General features: G+C 36.6%; 1 protein-coding gene across 4 annotated transcripts in view; it reads right to left on the bottom strand.

The window, feature by feature from the left end:
* SRBD1 (S1 RNA binding domain 1) overlaps positions 1-23,860 on the bottom strand; it is a 128,433-nt gene that overhangs the window by 17,837 nt on the left and 86,736 nt on the right. For all 4 annotated transcript variants that reach the window (XM_055725841.1, XM_055725843.1, XM_055725844.1 and 1 more), the window contains one exon: positions 2,023-2,129. In XM_055725841.1, coding sequence (XP_055581816.1) covers positions 2,023-2,129 — 107 coding nt within the window. The remainder of the gene's footprint in view (positions 1-2,022; positions 2,130-23,860) is intronic.

The following is a 23,860-nucleotide window of genomic DNA, read 5'->3' as shown; positions in this document are numbered from 1 at the left end:
CTGCTCTTGACATAAAAGAGCAGCTGGGAACAGGCTGCATGACTTGTTCTGAGGGCAACTCAGATCTGGCAAAGAACTTACCTGTGAAGTGCAGCGGCAGTTAGCCAGGATCCTTCAGGAAGCAGCGGGTTTGCTGCACATTTTCTGTGTGTACATGAGTACAGCTTTCTGTGCATGGAGTATGTTAATCACAGAGGAAAAAGAGCTGTGGTGGGCAGTTACTCCTGGCACTAGAGAAGGAAATGTCACCCATCTGGCTCTATATATCAGATGCCATTACTTTAAGTCAATGGCAGCAGAGACCTGTTTGTGGAATGGCACAAACTGTTTCTAGAAAAACACCACCAGCAAACCTGGCAAGGTTCCCCCCTCAAAAATCAGGGGGAAAACATATATTGAAAAAGTGTCTTTCCATTATTCTCATCCTCATGCAAAAGTTAAAAAAATAATCCAAAGTTGGTGAAACCTCAGACTTAAATTGGAGAGACACACCTTTAACCACAGACAAAATATTAATCATTAGGAATGGAATTTTCTCCAAAAATTTCTTAGAAACATTATGAAATCCAGCTTATTTACACTGACAGAGGAACATGACACAGAATTCACAGAATTTTCCACTGATGATCTCAAGTTTTTCAGGTGCAATACTCAGCAGTAATGCAACTACTGTAGCACTGTCACCACTTCCACTTGTAATACACGTCAAGAAGTATATTTGATGCATCAGAAAGCACAAGCAGAAAGCCCTGCTCATGGTATATTCCAGCTAGGCTGACAGTTTCATACACTGTACATCTGAGGGAAACTTAGACTGCATCTACACAGCAGAACTGAACTGCTGAGGATCAAGTCAGATCCAGAACTTGATGCAACACATGCATATGATCATAGGCCAGGTTAATTAGACCAAAGTACTCAGCCAACATGGTTATCACCTGTAACCATGACAGGACAGTGTTACTCCATGTTCACAGTTTTGTGGCGACACTGCAGCACCTCAGCTTGGTACCCCCTGCTGAACTGCACAATATAGTGTAACCTGCAGAAGGCTGATAGCATTCGCCCACTGCGCTTGCTCAAGTGGGCTTTTATTTGTGCAATGAAAACTGGTCAGCCTCATTTACCAACAGGTACTGCTTGCTTTCTTACTAATAGCTGATCTAAATCTGAAAGAAGGCAAGTAAATCAGGAGTCAGACCAAGGACTGGATACACAGAAAAGGAACATGGAAGAGAAAGTGGAAAACCAAAAAGAACTGAAAGAGAGCCTCTTCCAAAATATGGAAAAGCATTTTCAAGAATTATTATAAGGGGTTAAAAAAAATAAAGACAGAGCTAGCAAGAACACATTTTTCCTTTGATATCTACTATAATTGTCACTATCAAGCTTATGGACATTCTTTTTCTTCTCCTCCCACTGCAGATGAGGACAGCAACACTTTTGCTCTTCTGAGAGGCTGTTCAGCTAAACTCTTCTAATTCTCTCAGGAAACAGAATGACCTTTTAATTTCTAACCAAGAGAAATAAAACCCAGAACATTTTCCAAGTAAATAATTACTTAAAAAAAAAAAATCAGTAAAAAGGGATAAATTTTTAAGCAGTTCCTTTTAAATCTTTCCTTTTCTCCTTTCCTCACCCAACTTTTACAACGTGTTCCACTTAGCAGTACCTATAAAAATACCTTCTAAGAGACAGAAAGTACATTTGAAAATCCCTTTCTCAGTGTAAAAATACAAATTAATTATATGAAGTCCTACTAAAATTGCAGTGTTGGCTCAAAATTTTTAAATATCTGGTTTTCTCCAAAGAATAGTTTTACCCTGGAGAATCACACATACCCTTAAAAACTGACTCTTAATGATCCAGTGAAATACTGTCTTAACATGTCATTTTCATGTAATTGGAAGTTTAACACAAGAGCCATTTGCTCCAGCTGAGCTTGAGTCAGATGGCAGACTAAACAGAGACTCTGTGATCCAGAGCCATGTAATTACTGGAATAGGAAAATGTTTGACTCACCTTAATAGTATTTCTGAGCAGATGTTAATATCAACTCCTACAAAGCTGACACACTCTTCAACCACACTGTCCAGAGTTGCTTTGAGCAAAGTCTGTGATACATCATGCTGAGAAACAAAAATGGAGATATCTAGTTACTGAAATATCAAAGCATAGATAAATAAGAACTTTAAACAACACTAACATTAATAAAATAGTTGCTGGAACTCATCAGTACCTTATGTGAGGGTACCAGTTAAAAAGATAAATTGTAGAATGTATTTTTGAAAGGTTTCCATTATCTCTTTGCAACATGTTTGTTATCATGTTCATCCCTAAAATAAGGCATTCTTCATGTGAATTTTTAATAACTATTTTTTTGCATCATGTAAGAACAAAACTATATTAAACACATAATGATTACTCAAAAGGAGTATGCTTGTGTTCATACACTATGTTTTGTCTGTAATCTGATGCTTATTTACCTCTCAGTTTATTAAAAAAAAGTCAATATTTAAAAAATAAGGTATTTAGAGGAAAGATCACAAATGCTGTACTTTTTGCACCTGCACACAAAATGTTTGCAAAATTGTCCTATTTATGAGCATCACGCTACAGTACAGTTATTATTTACTAAAAGAACAAGTCAGGTATTGTATGAGGGTGGGCAATACATAAGGTACATATCAGCCCTGCAGCAACAAAATGTTTCAGATTTTGAACAGATATTTCTGGGAAGATTGGCAGGTCCTTGACCAAAGCACCACTAATGGAAATTCTTCGATTTTTTCCATTATTGTTCATGGTGTTTCTCCTTTTTCCCTGCCCAAAAGAAAATCAGTCACACTTGTCAAAGATAAAAGTTCTGAAGCTCTAAGATTTCTTTTTTTCCACAATGTAGGCATACTTCAATCTGTAACTGCACGTTCCCCACAGAAGCCCATCAGTGCTTAGAAGTCTGACCTGGAGGGAGAAGCCTCTCTAAATGCAGGAGCTAATTCAATCACTATGTTGGCTTCGCTTCAGGGCTCTTATACGTCACTCATGTAAATCTGGGTTGATCTGTTGTGGTTTTGTGATGCATTCATTTAGGACATCAAGCTGGATCCAAGCCAAGACACCCAAACACTTCATCAACTACTTTGTTTTACCTTCTAAGCTATTCAGATCTTTTAAAGATTTAACAGTTAAAGTAAACATGCCAACAGCATCAATCCCAGCTTACTAATATTGGTAGTTCATCAAGCAGTGCTTAATAACTGAAACAATCTTAAAAATTATGGCAGTGTATTTTCATAGCCCTCTCATTTCGGGTAATGGTAATGTGATGTATTTTCATGATGCGATACAAAATGAAGTTACAAACAGAAAGCACAAATTTCACCAGTATTATTCCTCCTATAAAAAGTTTGTATGCAAAAAGCCATGTACATGCATAAGTATGGGCATTTGCACACAGCCTTGGCCTCACAACCACAAAGCTTACTTTACACTTAACAGATGAAATGATGGTTTCTACTTACTAACGTGTTGCTACTGCAACACAATGGCTTCTTTTCTGAATAAGGAGATGTAAATCACGCCCCCCCCCCCCCCCCCCCCAACCACCAAAACCACACCTTAAACCACACCTTAAAAAGAAGTCTTATGGTTTTGATTTTTCTGACTAACTTAAGATACAGTTTCTCTTAGTGAGGATGTTCTATATATTCCCTCCTCCTCCTGTCATCAGCCAGGTAATGTACTAGAGATAGAGGCTTCCAGCCCACAAGCACGCTCATGCAAGGATGCATTTATGTAACAGTACAAGAACCAGAATAAAACTGTTCAGAAACATCACTCACATTTATTTTCTCTTCTTCGCCAAGTACAGCTGCCAAATACTGGGCTAGATTTTCTATAACGAGCCACAAATTAAAAATTTAGTAAGATAAAGATACTAATTTAACAATTGTTCTCATTATGATGAAGGCAGGCAAAAGAAGAAAAGAAATATGCAGAGTATTCAAAATTTTCTTCCGCTTTTAGGAAAAGCTACTGACTCCAAGGTACTGGGAAGCTGTTTATTATATAGTTTCAGAAGTTATATTAACAAGTTCCATCAACTGTCGCAAGTTTTGGCCACCTCTAAAAAACTTTCTCTAAACCAACTACTTGGAATATAAAGTCTGTGGCAGAGAGTACGGGTAGACTGCTGTTTCCTTAGGTTTCAGTCTCATTCCTTAAGATGATGATCATTCTTCAGAAGGAATAACATGCAGTTACGTGATTTCGAATAGAGACATTAGCAATTATCTCCACAGTGTCTTATAGCATAGGGTGTAGCAAAGAAGGTAATCCATAGATCAGGCCTAATCTTTCTAAGCAGTTCGTTGGCAGCCACTTGATTCAGCAGAAGCTTTATTTCCAGTCTGCTGAAAGTGAACCTAGATAGCAATTCAGCCAGTTGTACTCTGCCCAAAACAAGGGAACGATATATCACAATCACAAGCTAAGCATCCTGAAATACTTCTGCTAGTGGAAGAAAGACCAGTGCTCTCAGATCCTCAGTTTCAAATACAAAATTGGCATTTATTTGAAGATTTAAGTTTGTGTAAAATTCATGTGACAGAATACACACAATCTGGAAAAACTGTAATACTCAACTGTGTATTTTTTTGCCAAGACAACAATAAGTTCTCAGGTCTCTCAAAGATTATTTGCATTTTTTAACTGCATTCCTGCTTGACTGTCATCATTTAAAAAAAAGCAAAAGAAGACATGGCCCAAGTTGTTCTTTATTACTGCAACACCTAACAGTCATACCACTTGGAATGGACATCACAGCATGAACATGAACACATAGATAAAGAAAAGGTGAATGGGCAGATGTGACAGAACAGGATAAGCATAAGACAGCATGGCTAAAACAATCCCCAACCTACCAATACCTCACAGAAGTAAGACACACTCAGTTAGTGAATGACGTTCAGTGGCAAACTTAAGGAAAACTTTCCAGACTGCAGATCTGCCTCCCAAGATGTAGCTACTGACCATTACAGCTTCCTTTTGCAGTAACAAAGGAATTTCCACATCCCTCTTTACATTGATACAAAGCACAGAGAAGGATTACGAATTTAGTTTCTAAAAGTAGTTTATTAAAAACCTTATTATCCCAATATCATTGTCTAGGCTTCCTACTGCTAACAGGTTACACTTCAGATAGGTTTAAAGTGAAGTGCCTTTTCCAGTCTTCCAGCAATTTCACTCATCTTCTCAAATATCAGAGGTTAGATGGTATTATATACTTCTATGTACTATTTATATGCACTGGGGTGGTATCAGATTATTCGCACTAGAAGCACCCATACTCCATGCTACTCACTCGCTACAACAGATCTGTAAAGACAGGAATCCCTCTTAACTGTTGCATTAAGCACATCAGAATAAACCCTGCACAAATAGTGCTCAAGTCCAATATGCAAGGCTACTTTCAAAGCGTGCTTATGCAGAATTCTATGCTGCACAGCCCCAGCCCCTAACGATCCCTCCACACGCCAACATGGCAGATTGCTGCTTCAGCTGATCCCCTGCAAATCCTGCGAAATAAAACATTTTCATATTAACATTAACTCTGAATATACACCCCTATGCATGAGTGTGTACCTGCTAAAACTGTTCAGTATTGTCTTCTCTGTTTAATCAGAGTAACTTATTTATTAACAGTCTTTATTCGTGGAACAAATACCACAACTGCCTCCACCACTCCCCTTGCAAAACCAGGAGAAACTAGCTCCGTCAGCCAGCTGAACCATTTGAATCAGGAGCTTACTCGAAATCAAGCAGAATTGCCCCAACAGCTATGCTTAACAGATAGGAGCATGTCCTTTGGTTCAATTTTCAAACATGATCTTGAATTTACCACCCAAATAAATTACCAAGGTTTTATTACAAGGATACTCAGAAATGACTACCATTGAAATATTCTCTGCTGGAACAGTATATTTGGAGCAGAAGACTTCATTTTGTATTATGATCTCTGAGCAATAAAAAGGATCGATACCCCCAGCTTATGGAAACTGAGGCCAGCAGAGATAAGGGACAAACTGCAGGATGTCCAGTGCAAATCTGCAAAGTTTCTTTTATCATCACTCTACAGAAAACAAAGCCACCTTGCTTCACAGATAGCATTAGGAAGTACTTAGACATCTGTTTGGTTTGAGTTTTTCGTGGGGTGGACTAGAAAATTAACCTGCCTGTAGAAATAACAGGCACTGTAACTGTGTTTTAGTATTTGTTTTCTAAGGAATTCTCAAGTGAGCCAGGCAACAAGACACATAAAGTTAAGTTACTTTATTGAAACTGCTGTAGTAAATCATTGTAGTTGATCAGTAAATGAAATTCAACGATTACATTTTTCTAATATTTTTATAAAGAGTATCCCAAATGCAACTTACGTTCATGAACCTGGAGAAAAATCAGAGGCCGCTATATTTTGATTTCTGATCATGACTACCATTCAAATTAGACTGTGGCAATTTTGTTAAAATCACCAAAAAAAGATTATATTGCATATTTCAAAACCACCATTCTGCAAACCCATACTAAAAAGCCAAAATAACTTAAGTTCATATACTTGCATTAAACTCAGCATAGAATGTTTAACACTATAGTGTTTAAGAACACTTGTCTATTATGCACATTATAGTTTTGTCCTATTATTATATCCCAATACTTCAGATATTTTTTTTTTAATATGGTATGAAGCAGAGAGCAGGACTGCTGTGTCACCCAGTTTCAAGAGCTACAAACACTCACAGAAAATAATTAACATTACTAAACATGTATTTGTTCCTTGAAAGGGTGCGACTACAACTGTAACAACTCCATTTTCCAGTTTCAAAAACCTGCTGATGTACACAAAAGGAAAGCAGTATTCTAAAATGCCTCTCTTATTATTTCTAGCAGTATACAAGTACAGACACTGTAAAAATAAATTTGTCATCAGCATGACTAATTTATCAAGTCAGAGAACCACTGTTCACATGAAGCCTGGAGGCTGTACTTTGTATGAGCATAGATGGTGGACCAGTACACTGACTTTGCCTGATCAAACACACTATACTAGTGCTAGACCCTAATTGGAAGCTTTTACACAGAAGTAAATTACAACTCTTAAGCTCTTTACCTTCGACAGCTTGAAAAAAACCCCACACATACTAAAACAATACACATAACTATAATGCATTTGGTAACCTTTTCCTGGTCCCCTATAAAATCTTAATTTCAGAAAATACGGTATTATTGCATGCCTCTGAAAGAGAAATTCAGACAGCTTAAAATTCTACTGCAACACACAGCAATTTTTAAATACTATTTTACATTTACAAATAGTAGACATCGACCCAACTTGCCTGTGCATTGTTATTACTTCACCAAACCCAAGAGCCAAGCAAGGCACCTTTCAATGCAGTTGAACAAGAATTATTTGTACCCTGCAGAGCCTATGAACATGGTGCAGACATGACCTAATGATGCTGGTCACAACACAGTGGGGAGGGGAGTTCTCAATTCTGGGTAGCAACGTGCAGGTTCTTGACCCAGGCTCAGCATTACGGTATTATAACAAGATCAATATTCATCCTAAATAAGACCTGAGCTGCACATCAGACAATCTATTTTGATTTTTGATCAAATTATACCTCACTTGTTCTTTGAATCCAAAATTCAACCTTCAATGAAGTAAAAGCAATTTATTTTTTTCTGTCTTTAAGTAAGTCCTGAGACACTTCTAACACCTCATAAACCATTATTTTGTTGGTACCTGCCATTAGCTTCTGTATCCATGAATTTTAATATTAGCATGTGAGACTAGAGAACATGCCTCCTGAAAAACTACTTTTCTTTAAACAGTGGTATAACTGTGCAAACTGAATGACATTTACTGAGTGAGAAATTAGGTGAGACAACACATCCCAAGCAAAGCTTTATTTTACACAGATTCAATCCATGGAAATGTCTTTTAAAATTTGAAAAAGGAAAAAACCTTCCTCTACTATTGCTGTGGCCTACATACAATGAGCTGCATTTCAAATGCTTATGAAACCACAAAAGAGAAATGCACTCAGGACGAGCCCTTAAGTATGGCAGGATTGATATAACACAAACAGTGTAACGAGAAGTACCTTTTCATGTGTAGAATTAGAAAAAAAATATAAAAAATGCACCTTACTTTTCAGGTGGAAAAGTTGGAAAGTTCAGGTGGGGGGGGTCAATCTCTAGTGTCCTCTGGAAAATCCCTTTCAGTTAGATTCTAAGAAAACAAGCTTATGCCTCTGATGTTTGATAAAAGGACCTAACTTCAAGAACTTCTTTTGAAGATTGTTTGTGGTTTCTCCAAATGTTATATTGTTATAGAATATATTGTTATCCTATGTACTTAGCTCTAACTCATTTCTTGTTTTCAAAATTCCAAATTCTGTTTATTTTAACAGCATACTACTATTACTGAAATAGCCCAAGAGAGGCAAATGGATTTATATTTTCCAAGAAAATGATAAAACAAAAACAAAGTCTGTCAGCTCTGACATTAAAAAAAAAACAAAACAAAAATGCATACTTTATCATGTAAAAGCTTCAAGCTACTTGCAAGTTGCTGGAATTCATGTTATATTTACTTGTTCTTGTGTCGTAACAGAAGGAATAGTACTGCTAAACTTGTTAAACAAATTCAATCCCATTACTAATATGTCTGATTTCTAAACCTAACTTCTTGGCGTGAGCAAGCTAGCAGCAAGTGACATATATCAAAAATCACCCTCCCCTTTCCAGAGCAGGTAGCAGCAATCTCCGAAACATATTGTTATGTGGCTAAGGGGGAACAATGTGAACTGCAATTATAAACAACCACATAATTCCTCGAGATTTCAGTGGGACATTTCTTTTGCCAATAACTAGCAAAAGTGATTGTCCAAACTTCTATAGAAAGCCTTACATTTCAATTTCAGACCCAACCTGCATTCTGGGGCTGTTAAAGCTCCACAAATATAGGGGATACCCTGCAATACTACAGAAAGATAAAGAGGGGACCTTATCAGGAGTGGAGTTTCCTAAATCACATGGCTGAAAGGCAACAACTTCAGTTGGGGATTTTCCTGAAAAGTGCTAAAGGATAAGAGGGGGAAAAATAACAACAACAACAGATTACACTGACAGAGGGAGAAAGAATAGTACATCTTTAGAGGGACAAGGCAGAAGTCACAAAGCCCAGGTGAGCCTGGTTATCTGTGGGAATTCTGTTTAGTCTGAAGTCAGTGACCATCTATCACCCTGCAGCTGATGGGTGAAGAACAGCAGCTCCTGGGTGTAGAGTTCCCACTGGCCTCACCTGGAGCAAAGGGAGCCCCCCAGAGATGTGAGTAGCTTGGTAAAAATCTATATAAATACATGCATGTCTTCCAGCTCCACTAAAGACATGTTGGAGTTCCTCTCACCCTAGTAAAGAATGTGGTACTTGCAATATGATTAAAAACTACAACAAAAATGCAAATTCATTTAAGGGTATTTTCTAGAAAGGAAAAATGTATCAGTTGCTATGCATTTGATTGTATCCTAGATGTTTAATATAAGCAACTTCTTATGCTCCCTAGCTTTCTCAATTAGTATCCAAACACACTTAGCGACTGCTGTACCAGGTGACTCATGCTAGCTCTGCACTGAGAACGTATTTAATACAATGACACACCCATTCCCTCATTAGAAAAAAACATGTATGCCAAACAAGGACATTCAGCAGTTTTTTAATCCCACACCAACAAAATTAGACATGATACAATTAAGAAGGGAAAAAATATTAATGTAACACCACCTCTTGAAACATTTGCTGGGAAAAACTTTTAGGTAATTTGACTTTGACTTACCTCAACCCCTCCATTCACACATTCCCCTCACCGCTCCCCCCCCCCCCCCCCTTTTTTTTTTTTTAAATAGATAACTTCAAACTGAATATGCTTAAAGAACACTTTCAAATCCTGCTGTTTCATTTTCTCCCTCTCTTCTGGCTCCTCCTTTGCTTTCAGGGGGCACTCCTTCCCACTTGATCCCCAAGCTCTTCCACTGCACAACTAAAGGCAAAAATAAGCTAGGAATGGAATAGAAAACAAGACAGTGCCCTGCAGAAGACACAGCCAAAATCAAATAAAGGAAGCTTATTTTCTCTGCTTACTAAAAAGCATGCACTTCAGTTTGATTGACATATGACAACTCAAAAAGTTATCCAGGGTAGTGTTTATTGAATGACCCATGGAAGACTGCAAGCTAACAGAAAACCAGGGAACATTAAAAAACAGAATGTTCAGTATCAGCGTTTAGGGATTCAAGAGGCAGAGCACAGAAGCATCCATTGTGTCATTCACATCTTTGATAATTGAAACCATTTTCAGCACCACTCATTACATGTAACAGCAAGTTATGTTTAAAGCAGAAGCATAAATAATTGACAAAAAAATCTCTATGATGCAGTAAGTTTGTGCCTTCTAAAAATCTGTTCTGCACTAAGCTTAACAAAATTTGGATTATAATGTATATTTAGTACTTCCCTTATTACATATATAGCACAAGCAAAATATTTGCACATTGGAGTTTGAAAAATTGACAGGACCGAATAACAAATCAGCTGCACTAACTTGTCAGCACTAAAAAAATTAAGTTCTTCAATGACAATTTTTACAAGTGAAAGAGAACACCAACATTTCTTTCATTCTCAAAACCAAGGAACATTTCAGAACCACCATCACTATTAACAGCATATGACTTACTACTAAAGCGATTAGCATAATATAAAAAGTGAGAAATGAACTAGTAGAATGGCATAAACAAGTATAATGCATGCACTACCTTGTACATGGAAATAGCAATTGAGTACTCTTGCAATATACATATTTTTAAAAATAAATAAGATCTCAGCAGGTAGGAGGGGAAAAAGCACAAATCAAAGAGCACTTATTTCCCCGGTATCCCTGACACGACACTGTGATTTGTGGCCTCATAACATAACCCTTACTTTTAGTCAAGGTCTGGAAATTCCTTCAAAAGGCCTCTTCAAAACATTAGGAAAAAAATACAATGTTTAAATTATTTGTAAACTTATAATATAAAATTTTGTAGTGCAACAAAATAATAATAAATGCTTGGAACAAAGCTTTCTTAGGTATTCCCTAGTGGAAGACTTGTAAATAATCACTGCATCACTATTATCAACTCGCAAAGTTTACAAACTACTTACAAAGTCAGAGCTTCTAACGATTGCATATATGAATATATTAATTGCAAATGTGTAATCTGATTACAGATTATGGCATCATTCATTTTAAAGATTGACCTCTATTTCCCTTGCAAAATCTGATTTTTTTATAAAGGATCAAAAGCTTAACCAAAACAACTTTTAGGCAAGCTTGGGAAATCATAAAAAAAATAACATTAGAAAAAGTATTTGGAAATTCAGCATCCAATAGTTTAGAAACTCCTAAAGTATCTTTACGAATTCTGATTATAAAAGCATTTAGTCCAAAAAGCAACAGTACTGCCTCAGGTTTGGTTTTGCTAAAGTTTCTAAGGGAGGGGCAATAGAGTTCTGTATTTGTACAAACATTTACAACTGCAAGCTGACATACCATCAAGCAAAAAGAGAATTAAAACCACCTCTGATTTTGCAGCACTTATGTCTGCCCGCCGCTGTTTGCAGAAGCATACCCTTACTTTCCAACCTGAAGAGCAACACGGAATCATCAAGGCCTGCTCCACTGAAATCCCTGGCTGATGTCCCACTATGGTAATTATGGACAGAAGTTCAATAGAAGTTTTATTTATGTTTGAGGTACTAGATGGATCAATCAAATGATTAGATAAGCCTATTCAATTTGTGCCTGCTTTGGAAAATTATTACTTATACTACGACCCCCCAGAATTATTAAATAAATAAAAAAAATTATTGGATGTTCCTTTCTATATAAATTTGTATTTTAAGAGCACCAAAAGACAATAGTTGTTCTAAATCACTTAGATTAAGGCATCAAGCATTCAACATTTCCTCACACAAGGCAGAAGTTGCTCTGATCAGAAATCAGACAACTGAGACACCTTAGATCAGCTATGGCCAAGCTTCACCTTCTGGAACACACAAAGCTTGGTAAGAAAGCTCAGGTACAAGTGTTGTAGAGGTCTACAGCACATGGCTGGCTAGGCTGATGCAAGGAGCAGAGGTAGTCCAAATAACAGTGAGATAAGGAAGACAGCTACGCCTGGCAAGTCATCATCACTAACTCTGTCCCAAGAAGGACAGATGTTCTACAGAAGAAAGACACATGGACAGCTAATGCCATTCCCAGCCTGCAACCTCATCTCAGTGAGATATAACTGAGGATGCAGGTCTCAGCCACACAGCGATTTGGTGTGTACCACCTGAGCTTCAGATAAAATTCCTACATCCAAAGGCAAGCCTGCAAATACACACTTCTAAGTTTATTCAGCTGGAGTAAAGACCTATCACAATTTACTGATTAGCCACTTCAATATCGAGCATATGCTCATCTCACCTAAAAAGAGAATCTAGTAGGAGATGGGAACTTTTCATTAACTATGGTAGATAGTTCAGTAGACTTCAAATCGTAATTAGCTTGTCATATGATGATTGTAAAAACTAAGAAAAGTTCAAGGAAGACAATATGAAGCTGCATTAGAGGAAAAGTTTCAGAAAACCACTCTTTTTTACTCTTTACAAAACACAGGCAGTCAAGAATGTGAAGAGGAAAATGCAGCCTTAAAAAGTAATAGCATTGGTGATTTTGTGCTGCATGGAATGCTCTCCCATCACAAAGCCAGAACAATTTCCTCTTAAAATTGTTAGCTTAGCTTATTTAAAACAAAAACAAAAACCCTAAACTGCCCACATGATAAGCTTTTTTTTTTTTTTTTTTTTTTCTCTCTAAAAAGCTTGTGATGTGCAGGTTAAAGAAGTTATACAAAGATGTTTTAATTGCAACATTCTGCTCTGTCTTCAGGAACATTTCAGTGCCAGGCAGAAGACTCTTGCTTTCTGACTTACACAAAGATATAACACTTTCAACAGATCAGGACTAGCTGCAGTTCCAAAAGGGGGTTAGCAGCATGGCACAACAGTAAGAGATCAAAGTCTAGAAAATCCACACATTCCAGAAGTACATCCTCCAAAACTATGGAGTCTCTTAATAAAACATTAAAGTACTCTTAACTTCTTCCAAACTTTCAGAAACATATAGCTGGTAGTACAGAGATACACAGTGGTGACCCTTTGGTTTTGGTGTACTTAATCTGTATATGTTGACCTGTAGGTGACAGAACTTCTGGTAGGTACAGTAACAGTGCTGGTTTTGCTAGGACATTGTGAAGTGAGAATAGCAATGACCTCCCCTGCCACAACCATACATGCACAAACATTGCAGAACCTTTAAGCTTCATGCTACTGAGATACAGGTACCTGAAAACAGTCCCAGTTTTACAAATGACATATCAAAACCACAAGAACTTAGTAATTTCTCTTAAGCCAAAGCAGTAGTAAGTGAAAAAGAAAGGACCACAATTCTTCATTTCCTGCCTGCAACCTTAGCATCACTACTCAGAAGCAAAAAGCACACATTTTGCTTCTCCAATATTTTATGATGTTTGTGCACTGATCACTATTCTCTGATTGCAAGGTCTAGGGTCAGCTTACAAATGTTTTTATATCTTTGTTTTGAGTTGTCCCATGCCTCAATGGCAAACAATTAAAACATATCTCTAAATGTCCTTCACTTTAGAAGCTAATAACCACTTCTCATTAAGCAATTGTCTTGATTATCACAGCTTGAGAAAACCCCACACATTAAGCTGCCCTCTTTTATAAATTATTTTCAAGTAGCAATCAAGATTTAAATGCAAGTAGGCTACCCCCTCAGACTAACAGATTTAAAGTCTGGACAAGAATCTGGAAAATAAAACTATTTAATAGCACAGATGTCATCAAATCATAGCAGTGGGAAAAATGTCTGCAAAAGCTGATCCCAAGCTCTCCTGCTGCTACTTAACTGCAAGCAACATCAACTAGACCACTTTACATGCACAACCAAATAGGATGAATGGCTCAAATTGTTTCAGTAACTTTTAAGTACTTTCAGTCTTCTCCATCATTTGATTCTAGTGCCTCAGAAAAAGACATTGATACCTCATGATTCAGATTTTTCAGGAGAGCTTAATTTCTTCCCCCTCTCTTCCCACCTGCACACACTGCACACATCACACTAAAATATGCATTTCTCAATCTGAAATTCTGTCTGCAAGTCTTAGCTACTGAACGAGTTTCCTTGGAGAGCTGCAGCACTAGAACATTTCCAATAGCTACTAATGCAGAAGCAGCACAAATTCTGCGAACAGATTGCAATGCAATAATTACATTACACAACAGCTTGAAATTTTAGCATCAAAATTCCTTTGTCACATACAAGAGCATTCTAATACAGTCCAGTTCCAGCTTGCTGTCTCTTCAGGTATCAGGAATGTAAATACACACCAGCATTTTCAGAAGATGATTGCATTTGCCCAGAATTCACTCTCATTTCCATCAGATTCAAAGGTTTCATAAAGCATTCACATCTTTAAATCATTTATATATTAATCTATTTTCTGTTTGTCTTAGTTATGTACCTCGCATTTTGTGACTGGAAGGAAAAAAGGCACAAACCCTACCCACAGAAAAAAAGCCATTGTGAAAGGCATCTCTAAAATTTAGGATGCAGACACTCAAAGACACAGAAGCCTTAGCACGCTTGTTCCCAAAGCTCTGAAAAACAAATCCCCACAAAACATTTAAGATACTCCATTTAGTCCAGACACTGGCATTTCAGAAAAGATTATGGAAGAAGCATAGCAGCTTACTAAATAGAACTGGGAAATTATATGGCACCTAGTAACAGGAACATGTTCAGATCTCAGGATGTGATAAAACAGAAAGACAGTCTAATGATGTGTACACAGAAGGAGGGAATGCTATGAAAACAGAGCATGGACATACTATTTTGCACACTCTTCAGGACAAAATCTGTACCATAACCCTTCTTACCTACACTTACAAGTGTTTTCAGCAAAATAGCTGGGTTCTTTACAGTGCTACTCGGAGTGAAGTACTTCTAACAATGGCCCTCATATAAGTAAGGAAAAGCTATGGCAAAAACAAATTTACCCAAGATATCTCTAGCATTAATTCATCATAACATACATACATAACATTCAGCAACGTGGATTTACTACACCACCGTAGAGAGAAGCAGCTGCAGAGACAGAAGGACAGCAGGCAACCCTGCCAACTTGCGCCTTCTGAGAAGGCAAGATTGAGAGCACGTTCGGGAATGCTATTTTAGAATAGCCTTAATTAAGATTATAAGCAGTGTTTTGTTATAATTTAGGAATAAATGGGACCTATCACTGATATAAACCTCTTCCACTGAAGAGACAGAAATTTAGGAGGACATAAGGGAAACATTTCCTTAACTCCCCTCTTCCAGTTCATTAATATATAGTTACATCCATCAGCCAAATTAAAATAAAATGAAGGATGAGTACACAGCAGGAATGAAGGGTGGGGGAAAAACCACCAAAGGGATGGGGAAGGTTTTAGTATTTACAAAGAACATCCAGATTATCAGACCACTTACTCTTAAGTTTTGCGATGTCTAAATTTTTGCTAATCTTAAGGGAGCAAACAGGTAGGAGAATCTTTGTTCACAGCGGCATTTCTATACAAGTTGAAAAGTCACATTGAAATATGGTATCATAATTTAAAACTTAAAAGTGAATTGGGGGGGAGGGGCAGGCAGGAGGGAAGTGTTACAAGGCTGCTTAATTATTCTGCCCACATAAATGAGCAGAGAAAGTCCAGGCTCACCAAAGAATTTTCATTTTGCTCTGTAATAATAATATACAATACTTACACCATTGCAAATAAGCGTAACACTTGCTCTTGTAAAACCAGTGAGTTTGAAGACCCTAAAGGTACACTTACTTGGTTGAAATGAATATTTTTCTTTAAAGTTTTATCTTGCAATCCAAGATTTCTGTGATGGCAAATCATTATAGCGTTTCAGTCCCCAATTTATTGGTAAACATTGTCTTAACAGATCCTTAAAACAAAAAGACTATACCATATGACATGACCATATACATTATTGAAAATTTGCCACAGAATGCTAAAGAAAGAATAAAGTTACCATTAAATATGCAATAAAAGAAAAAGTTACCAATTTTAATGTTTAGTCCTATTTCTGGGACAATTAGAAGAAAAATCCAACCTGTTTTACTTGGAATGGGGACAGTGTGAAGCTGCAGCACAATGGCAAGTCTCTCCTGCTCTCTGTATTCTGCTACCTACTTTTAAACGAGGAATGTTCATTTGCAATCAGTAACACATGAAAAGAATACTTTCCTATAGAAAATGACACGGAAGACAGCATTTCAAAACGGTAACCATGTTCCACTGCATCGGAGGACAGTAGCCATTTACCTGTAGCCCTCAGACTTCCAAGTGCAGTTTAAGGTCCCTGTACTGCCCTCTGCATTTTGCACAGTTTGGGTCAAACTTCACAACAGCTCAACTTTCCTTTGAAACACTGCTGTGTTTGGTCTGTTGAAGAATGAAATCTGCTTGCCCTTAGGGCTTGATAGAGCGAAAGGGCAAAATCCTGGCTCCATTTAAAGTCAGCGGGCAGTTTGCCATTTAATTCAATTGGTCTAGTATTTCACAGTGACCTTAAGGCTATACCAAAAAGCTTGTACCTGTGTATCCTGACCGCTTGGAGGAATAGTGGTGGCGTGTATTAGTTTTTAACAGTAGCATCTGGGTGGCAATTTTTACTTCGAAAGCTCACTTGAAGCTTGTAAGCGTTCATTCAAAATTACAGGACAGAAGTGTAAACTGGTTCATCAGCATAAAATTTATCTTCTGGTTGGTACTCAAAAATTCACGTTAAAATTTAGAAACTACAGAACAAGCATCTGACAAAACATTCACTTTCACTTAGTCTAGATAATTTTAAAGAAAAGGATCAAGGAAATCATATTTTCTTTCACAGCAAGAACACACATGGTTTTTAACACTAACCAAAAGAGGCTGTACCAGTGCCCTATCGCAAGTGACTTAGAAGACATTTCAGAGGCAGAATAAGCAGGACATATTTTACATTAACATCTCAGCACCCTAAACAAACTACAGTGGCATGGGGTTGGATGATTAAATCAATTTGTGTATCACCATGGGTAGGTGCAAACTACAGAGAAGGTTTTATAAAAGCAATTAGCTAGCTAAGAGAACAGTAGATCAGATACCCTATGTTATGCAGAAAATAAGGTTTTCTAATCTATCATCACCTCAATGTACAAAGACTTGACAACAACAGTATTATCCATTTCCTTATAAAACAACATTCAAACGCTCCCTCATACAAATCACATGAATTTACTCTTATGGGACTGTACAGTTAACTTGTGGAAAACCCCAGATATTTCTTGTGTTTTACTTCTCACACTCAAGTAAAACAACAGTAGACATCAGTGATGGATGCCAGGATGCTTGGATCTCTACTTTTTTCAGTTCCTTATGTAAACAGTAATCTGTTTCAAAGCTAAAAATACTCCCCTTCCTTCTCAACTAATGTATATGGGTACTTTTGTATCCTTATTTAGAAGCTTGGCAAGAAATACAGTGGGTAACTGATTTTGTATAATGTCTCTTTCCCACTTTCAACATTCCGGTGTAACACTAAAGACCAATTTGATAAAGACAAGGGCTGAATAATGGTGTTATGCACTGCTTGCTTTTTTTAATAGAAATTAACCTGGTAATCATTGCTTAGAAAATTTGTTAAAATCATAAACTTGCCCTTAACGTCCATAACATCAAAAATAAATAGTAATAAAGGCAGATAATCACTTTTATCTGAACTTGTACAGTTATTAAAAAACATTTTCCACTTATTTTCATCATGTTAAATGAAAATATATTCCATCACTCAAATTATGGAAGTGCAACCTAGCACAACCTGCTAGCCTAGGGGAGGGAGAAAAGAGGAGAATGTGAATTAACCCAATTACTGGCAGAGAAGATATCAGGATGAGTACCCACTAGGTCAGGTTTAAAAACACATCAGAAGCACCAGTGTTAAAAAAACAGAAAGGAAAAATTAAAAAAAAAGAAAAAAGCTTGCGCTCCCTGTGCTGAGTAGCACTATTAAATTCAGATGCAGGGTTGTGTTTAGGTTGGACAGGCCCCAACAGTAGAACAAAGTCAGTCTGTCTTAGTACCATAACCAAATTCTACAAGTTAACAGCTTTTCATGAAAAGCTGCCATTTCAAAATGTCAATCAAACCTGAATATAAGTGGGAACTCCTGCAGAAATAACCAGCTGCAGGTTTGAAAAACATTTTTCACTGGAAGTGGAAACACAAAAGATGTTTGAATGAGATCTCTTTTCATTCCTGTAACAGTAGACGGTCATTTTCACAACATCAAGGACAAAAACACAAGACAAAATTGCAAATAACGTCTTGAAAGAACCATTTGCAGGGGTGATGAATGATTCAAGTTACAAATGACAGAATTATTGGCAAATGGAAACTCATTAATATGAAAAAGCTTCTCTTATAAGATTGCAGTTTGTCTCCACTTTTTCTTATTGCATCTGAATGATTAGGTTGTACGTATTAATTTCAATCCATGTTTAATATTCGCTTTCTCACCTTCAAGCAGCAGCTTGCACCAAGATTATCTGACTTGCAATAAAAGTACTATGTCTTTATGGGGGTTTAGGTGTTTATTAAACAGAAGAAATAGTCTCAGTTAATCAAAAAACAGTTTCTAACAAAACAAAGTTAAAATTTATAAACTGCTCACTGAAAGAACTCAAGTTTTCTCGTTCAGTTCTGTACATCCAAACATACGTCACATTTACTCAATAAACCAAGGGAAAAATATTATTTCTGCAAGTGTAGACTATAATGGAAAAGCTTACCAATATCGCTTTGGCCACGTTTTCCTTTCTAAAGGATACAGCAGGAACAAAGCTATTTTTTCTATTCTTTGAAAAATGTGTACTATCTCTGAAAATGGGTTTGCTATTCAAATACCAGCTTCATCAACTTCTATTCAATAACTGGACTGATGTAGCAGTGATTTATTTCACAAATCTCTATATTCAGGGCTGTGAAACAAATCTAGCCAATACAGATGCTTACTGAAGAGTTATACCAGTACCGAAAAAATTGCTGCCCCAAAAGGTAACAACTGTACTGTAGCATCAACATTCACTATGCAGTTTTCTCATAATAAACAAGTAATAAAAAAAGAATAGATTGCATAGTAGATTAACACCTCAGCATGTCTCTAAGTTTACAGTATTAATGTAGACATACTGCCTTATACTTATTTATCTCCTTTCCAGCATGACTATTGCTAAGATGATCGTGCGAATGGGATACCATTAACTCTTTTGAACGACACCATCTTTTTCTTGTTACACTTTTCACCAAAGTGAAAATATGTTTATGACTTACATAAAATTCATAAATTAGAATGAGATAAAATAGCAGAGTTATATTTAATATAACTGAACATATTCAAGACTTAAAAGTTTGAAGTTATCAAAATACAGATATGATTCTTCAGCAGCCTTCGTTGAAAACTAAGATGATACCCAACATAAAACTCAAACAACTCATCACTACAGCCTCACTGTAGTGAGATATCAGTTACATCATCCAGTTTCACACCATAGCGCTGTTTTCTATAGCATACATTTCTGACATCCAAAATCTTAATATTTTATCAAGCTGCATTTCTCTACCTGCAGGCTGCAGCACACTACCAAAGTTACCTGAGATTTTTTTTACATCTAAACTTCTCTTCAGCAGAATCACAGCACAAATTGATCACTAATGATTCCAACAAGAAGACAAAAATATAGTGAGATTTTTCATCACTAGTCCTTGTTCTTATAACTTTGTATCACCAACATTTGTTTTTAGTAAACTGGGATATATACAGCCTACTCTGAGGTTTTGGGGATGAATAATTAGCTGTATGAAGCAACAGTTGAAGTAAGATTAACTTAACCATAAAATGTTGCTACCAAACTATTTAAAAACTGAGACAGAAGACAGAAAAGAAGGAAAGAAACAAACCGTGCCAAACCTAGTGCCTTAGCAAAGTGTTTTCTGAACATTCTCAAAAGCATAAGGTTTCCTATTTACTTCAGGAAACAGCTTACAAGTCAAAATGTGCTGGAGATTTTTTCATTTTGTTTTGTTTCGAGCTGCCAATTGTTAGTCAAAATTACTATTCATTTTACAGGAGTGTTAAGAATGCAAATGGTTAACAGTAGTATAAACTATATAGTTGGTTTAAGTTTGAATGTCTAAAACTATTACACACTGCATTCATCTGCATTCCCTGTTTATGGGAATGAAATATGTAGTCATTTGAAGTCCACAATATGTATACTGTGTTTGTAATAACTGCAGATTTTACAAGCACATTATTCTTTCCATTAGGATTAAAACCTCACCGAATAGCAATTTGTGAAAGAATTCTAGCAGGGCCCTGAGCCCAGAACTCTGACCTCTGATGAGATGCTTGGCAGCAACAAACTCTAGGTCTAAGCATAACATCTGGTTTGAGTTAGACTTCCTGAAAAAATAGCCCCTGTACTGGGGAAACTGGTATTCACTCAGCTTTGTCTATACACTTTGACTGACTTCAACACTGTTGCAGGGGATAAAAAAAAAAAGAAAAAAAGAAAAAAAAGAAAAAAAGGAAAAAAAAAAAGAAAAAAAGAAAAAAAGCTTTGCCAGAATGCACGTCAATCACTGTAGACTTCTTGGTGGCCTCCAAAGAGCCAGGCACTTACATTAGGAGACACTGTACACATTCACTCATGCTTCTTGGGCTTTTTGCTATTGTACTTCATAGCTCAATGTTTTTTTTCAGAATTAGTGCCAACTCTGAATTATCTAATCCAAAACTACAGTGGAACACAAAAATATAAATTTTGCCTGAAGAAAGAATTTTTGTAGATTTTTTTTTTAAACAGTAATTATTTTAACTTCATTTTTCTTGCAAATTTAGACAGTGTCACTATAAAATAAATGGGAATATTCCCAAAAGAAACACAAACTCCCACTGCCAAGAAATCTGTATGAACAGCAACAGCTTTTGGTTGGCTCCCAAAATTTTTATACATTTACATACATTACATAGATAATAGTACCACAGAAGGTTAACTGTAAGGAGAATGCTGATACACTAGGGCAGGGTGTCCGGAGCCTGCTGCTTGTATGCATAATCGGCACAAGCTCCCCTAAGAAAGAATAACACAGGGATAGACCTGGTGCCTCCTCATTTTCCTGAGACAGAAGGTATGTTGTATCACAGAGTAGATGAAAATGAGGAAATTAACAACTTCTGCAGGCTCAGTACCAGTTGCACTTTGCCAAGTCTGACAGCCCAGGTAAGGAAGACAGGTGGTAGGTAGGCTGCACCTTCAGTAACGTACGTGGCTGCCAGGAAGTACGTGGCCAAACTCAGATCACCAGACTGATTTTCTTTGCAGAAGATTTTGTATTTTTAAATATCATGGTGAAGTCTTTTGAAAGTAATTGAGCCATAATAATGAAACAGCTAGCAACACCCAATGAGACCTGTTAACATTAACAGATACACACAGTGGCATTAAGCATCTTACACAGAATCAGGAAACTCAAAATATTTGAATTTGAAAGTAACAGATACAGAATTTAATGGAGATCTCTCAACACATTCACGGATGTTGCATATACATGCAGGTATCTGTAAGAGATTGTATAAGAGATATGTGATAATATTTATACACAATTTTGCTATGTACAGGTGAATTTTACCTTTGCTGGCACTATTAGTGGGACCTAATTCTGTTAGTAGAATACTCTTCTGCACCCTCTCTACTTGCTAAAAATGTGTTGTGGTGAAAAAAGCATCTGAAAAAGTATTTTCTTACATCTGTCTATTTTACACAAGTCTGCCATGTGACTGTATATTGTCAATGCACTCAGTTTATTTTCTTCCTGTGATTGCTAATGCAATAATATTTTTATGCCTGATCTAGCAGTAACTTTACACTGGAATTAAATGTCAATTTCTATTTTCCATCCCCAAAATTCTAAATTAAACGTCACTGATACCGACCCCCTGCATTCAGGCAAAAATGCAGCCACCAACCCACAAAGGGACATTTATAAAATAAGCCTTGCTTGTTTGAACTGCAACACTGCCATCACTGGCGTTTCAGCTGGGAGACTTAAATAAATAAAAATAAACCAAAGTAATAAACACCATGTTTTATGGAGCTGCGCAGAGGGGAAAGAAAAAAAAAAAAAAAAAAAAAGGGTCCTCCAGGCTTAACTTGAATGAAAGATTAGACTTAAAAGCTGCCTCTCTGCCTCCGGAAGGCTGAAGGCCCACACTGCTCACGCCATCTCCGAAGGACAGTCAGCTGTGGCCAGCAGGGCCACCCACACCAGGGTCCGCACTGCCCCTCGGTGCTGCAACGCGCTGCCCTTCTGCACACAACAGTACAGGAAACAAAACAATGCTCCAGATTAAGTCAACTTAGAAATTTCTGAGTGCAAAAGGAATAATGAATCACCTACCGGCGTCTCAAGCAACATAAGGTGTGTTGAAAAAAACTTGCCTCTATCCCAAGGCTTTGTAATATATAGTTCTGTTCTCCAAGGACTTTTCAACTACTGATGGTGCTCCAGTGGGCATGTTGTCCAAATGTCTGATGCGAAGATGTGAAACAATTTTTTATTTTTTTTTTTAAAAGACATAAGTCACATCTGTCCATAGACTTTAGTTTTCTGGAAGACTGAATATAATTTTAGAACTATCATCGTCAGCTGGTTGACAGCAATAAAGACAACATTCACTTTAAATAACCCTAAATTATATACAGTTGAGTAAATTTGAATTTGTTTTGCTTTAAGGTCTTCCAAAGTTGAGGCCAACATGCTGAACAAAAATATTAAACTATCTATAACCCTGTGTCAACATATGATGCTACTGGGAATGGTAAGCGAATTAATTTTCCAAGGAAAATTAATTACTTATGACTTACAGTTGTAAAAGCAAACAACGTAACTCTGGATTAGGGCACATTTAATTTCTGTTTGGAGTAGCGATTAAATTAATTTCATATAATTCATGGTATGTAATGGAAAGCAGAACAAAGATGAAATCTTAGACAATGACTGACACAGAAAAAAGTGTATATTTATGTTCCTGATACAAAAATAAAGGTCACAGATATTAAGCACTGTCTAGTGAGACATGATTTTAGTTTCTAAAATGATTTTTTCAAAACTGTTTGTTAGGAAAAGTGTTATTAGCAAGATAAAAATCTAAAAAGCAACAAATTACAAAACATCAGAGAAATTTTGCATGTTATATTGTCTTTTAGTGAAAAGAGACTACAATTTTCAGTGATATCTATTAAATGACATAACTGCCACAGAAGTACTATGAGGAACACCACCACTAACTTAAATTCATCCTATGTTAATTAAAGTTCATCTCACTTTAAGGAATACAGGAAAAATTTGAATACAGATCCAATATTTAAACAAATACGTGCACTAACAGTGCATCACAACTTTACCATAAAATGTCTGATTTTTATCAGTTACTTACACTTTATAGTAAACAGCTACTGAGAAAAATAAAATCATAGCTCAAGTGAACCTATGAATGAGTTCTTGGAGCATTCCATAATTTGATATTGGTTCAAAGTA

Source organism: Falco cherrug, chromosome 13 (genome assembly GCF_023634085.1).
Source record: "Falco cherrug isolate bFalChe1 chromosome 13, bFalChe1.pri, whole genome shotgun sequence".
NCBI lineage: Eukaryota > Metazoa > Chordata > Aves > Falconiformes > Falconidae > Falco > Falco cherrug.
Note: the sequence above shows the minus strand (reverse complement) of the source record. Positions and strands in the feature narration are given on the sequence as shown.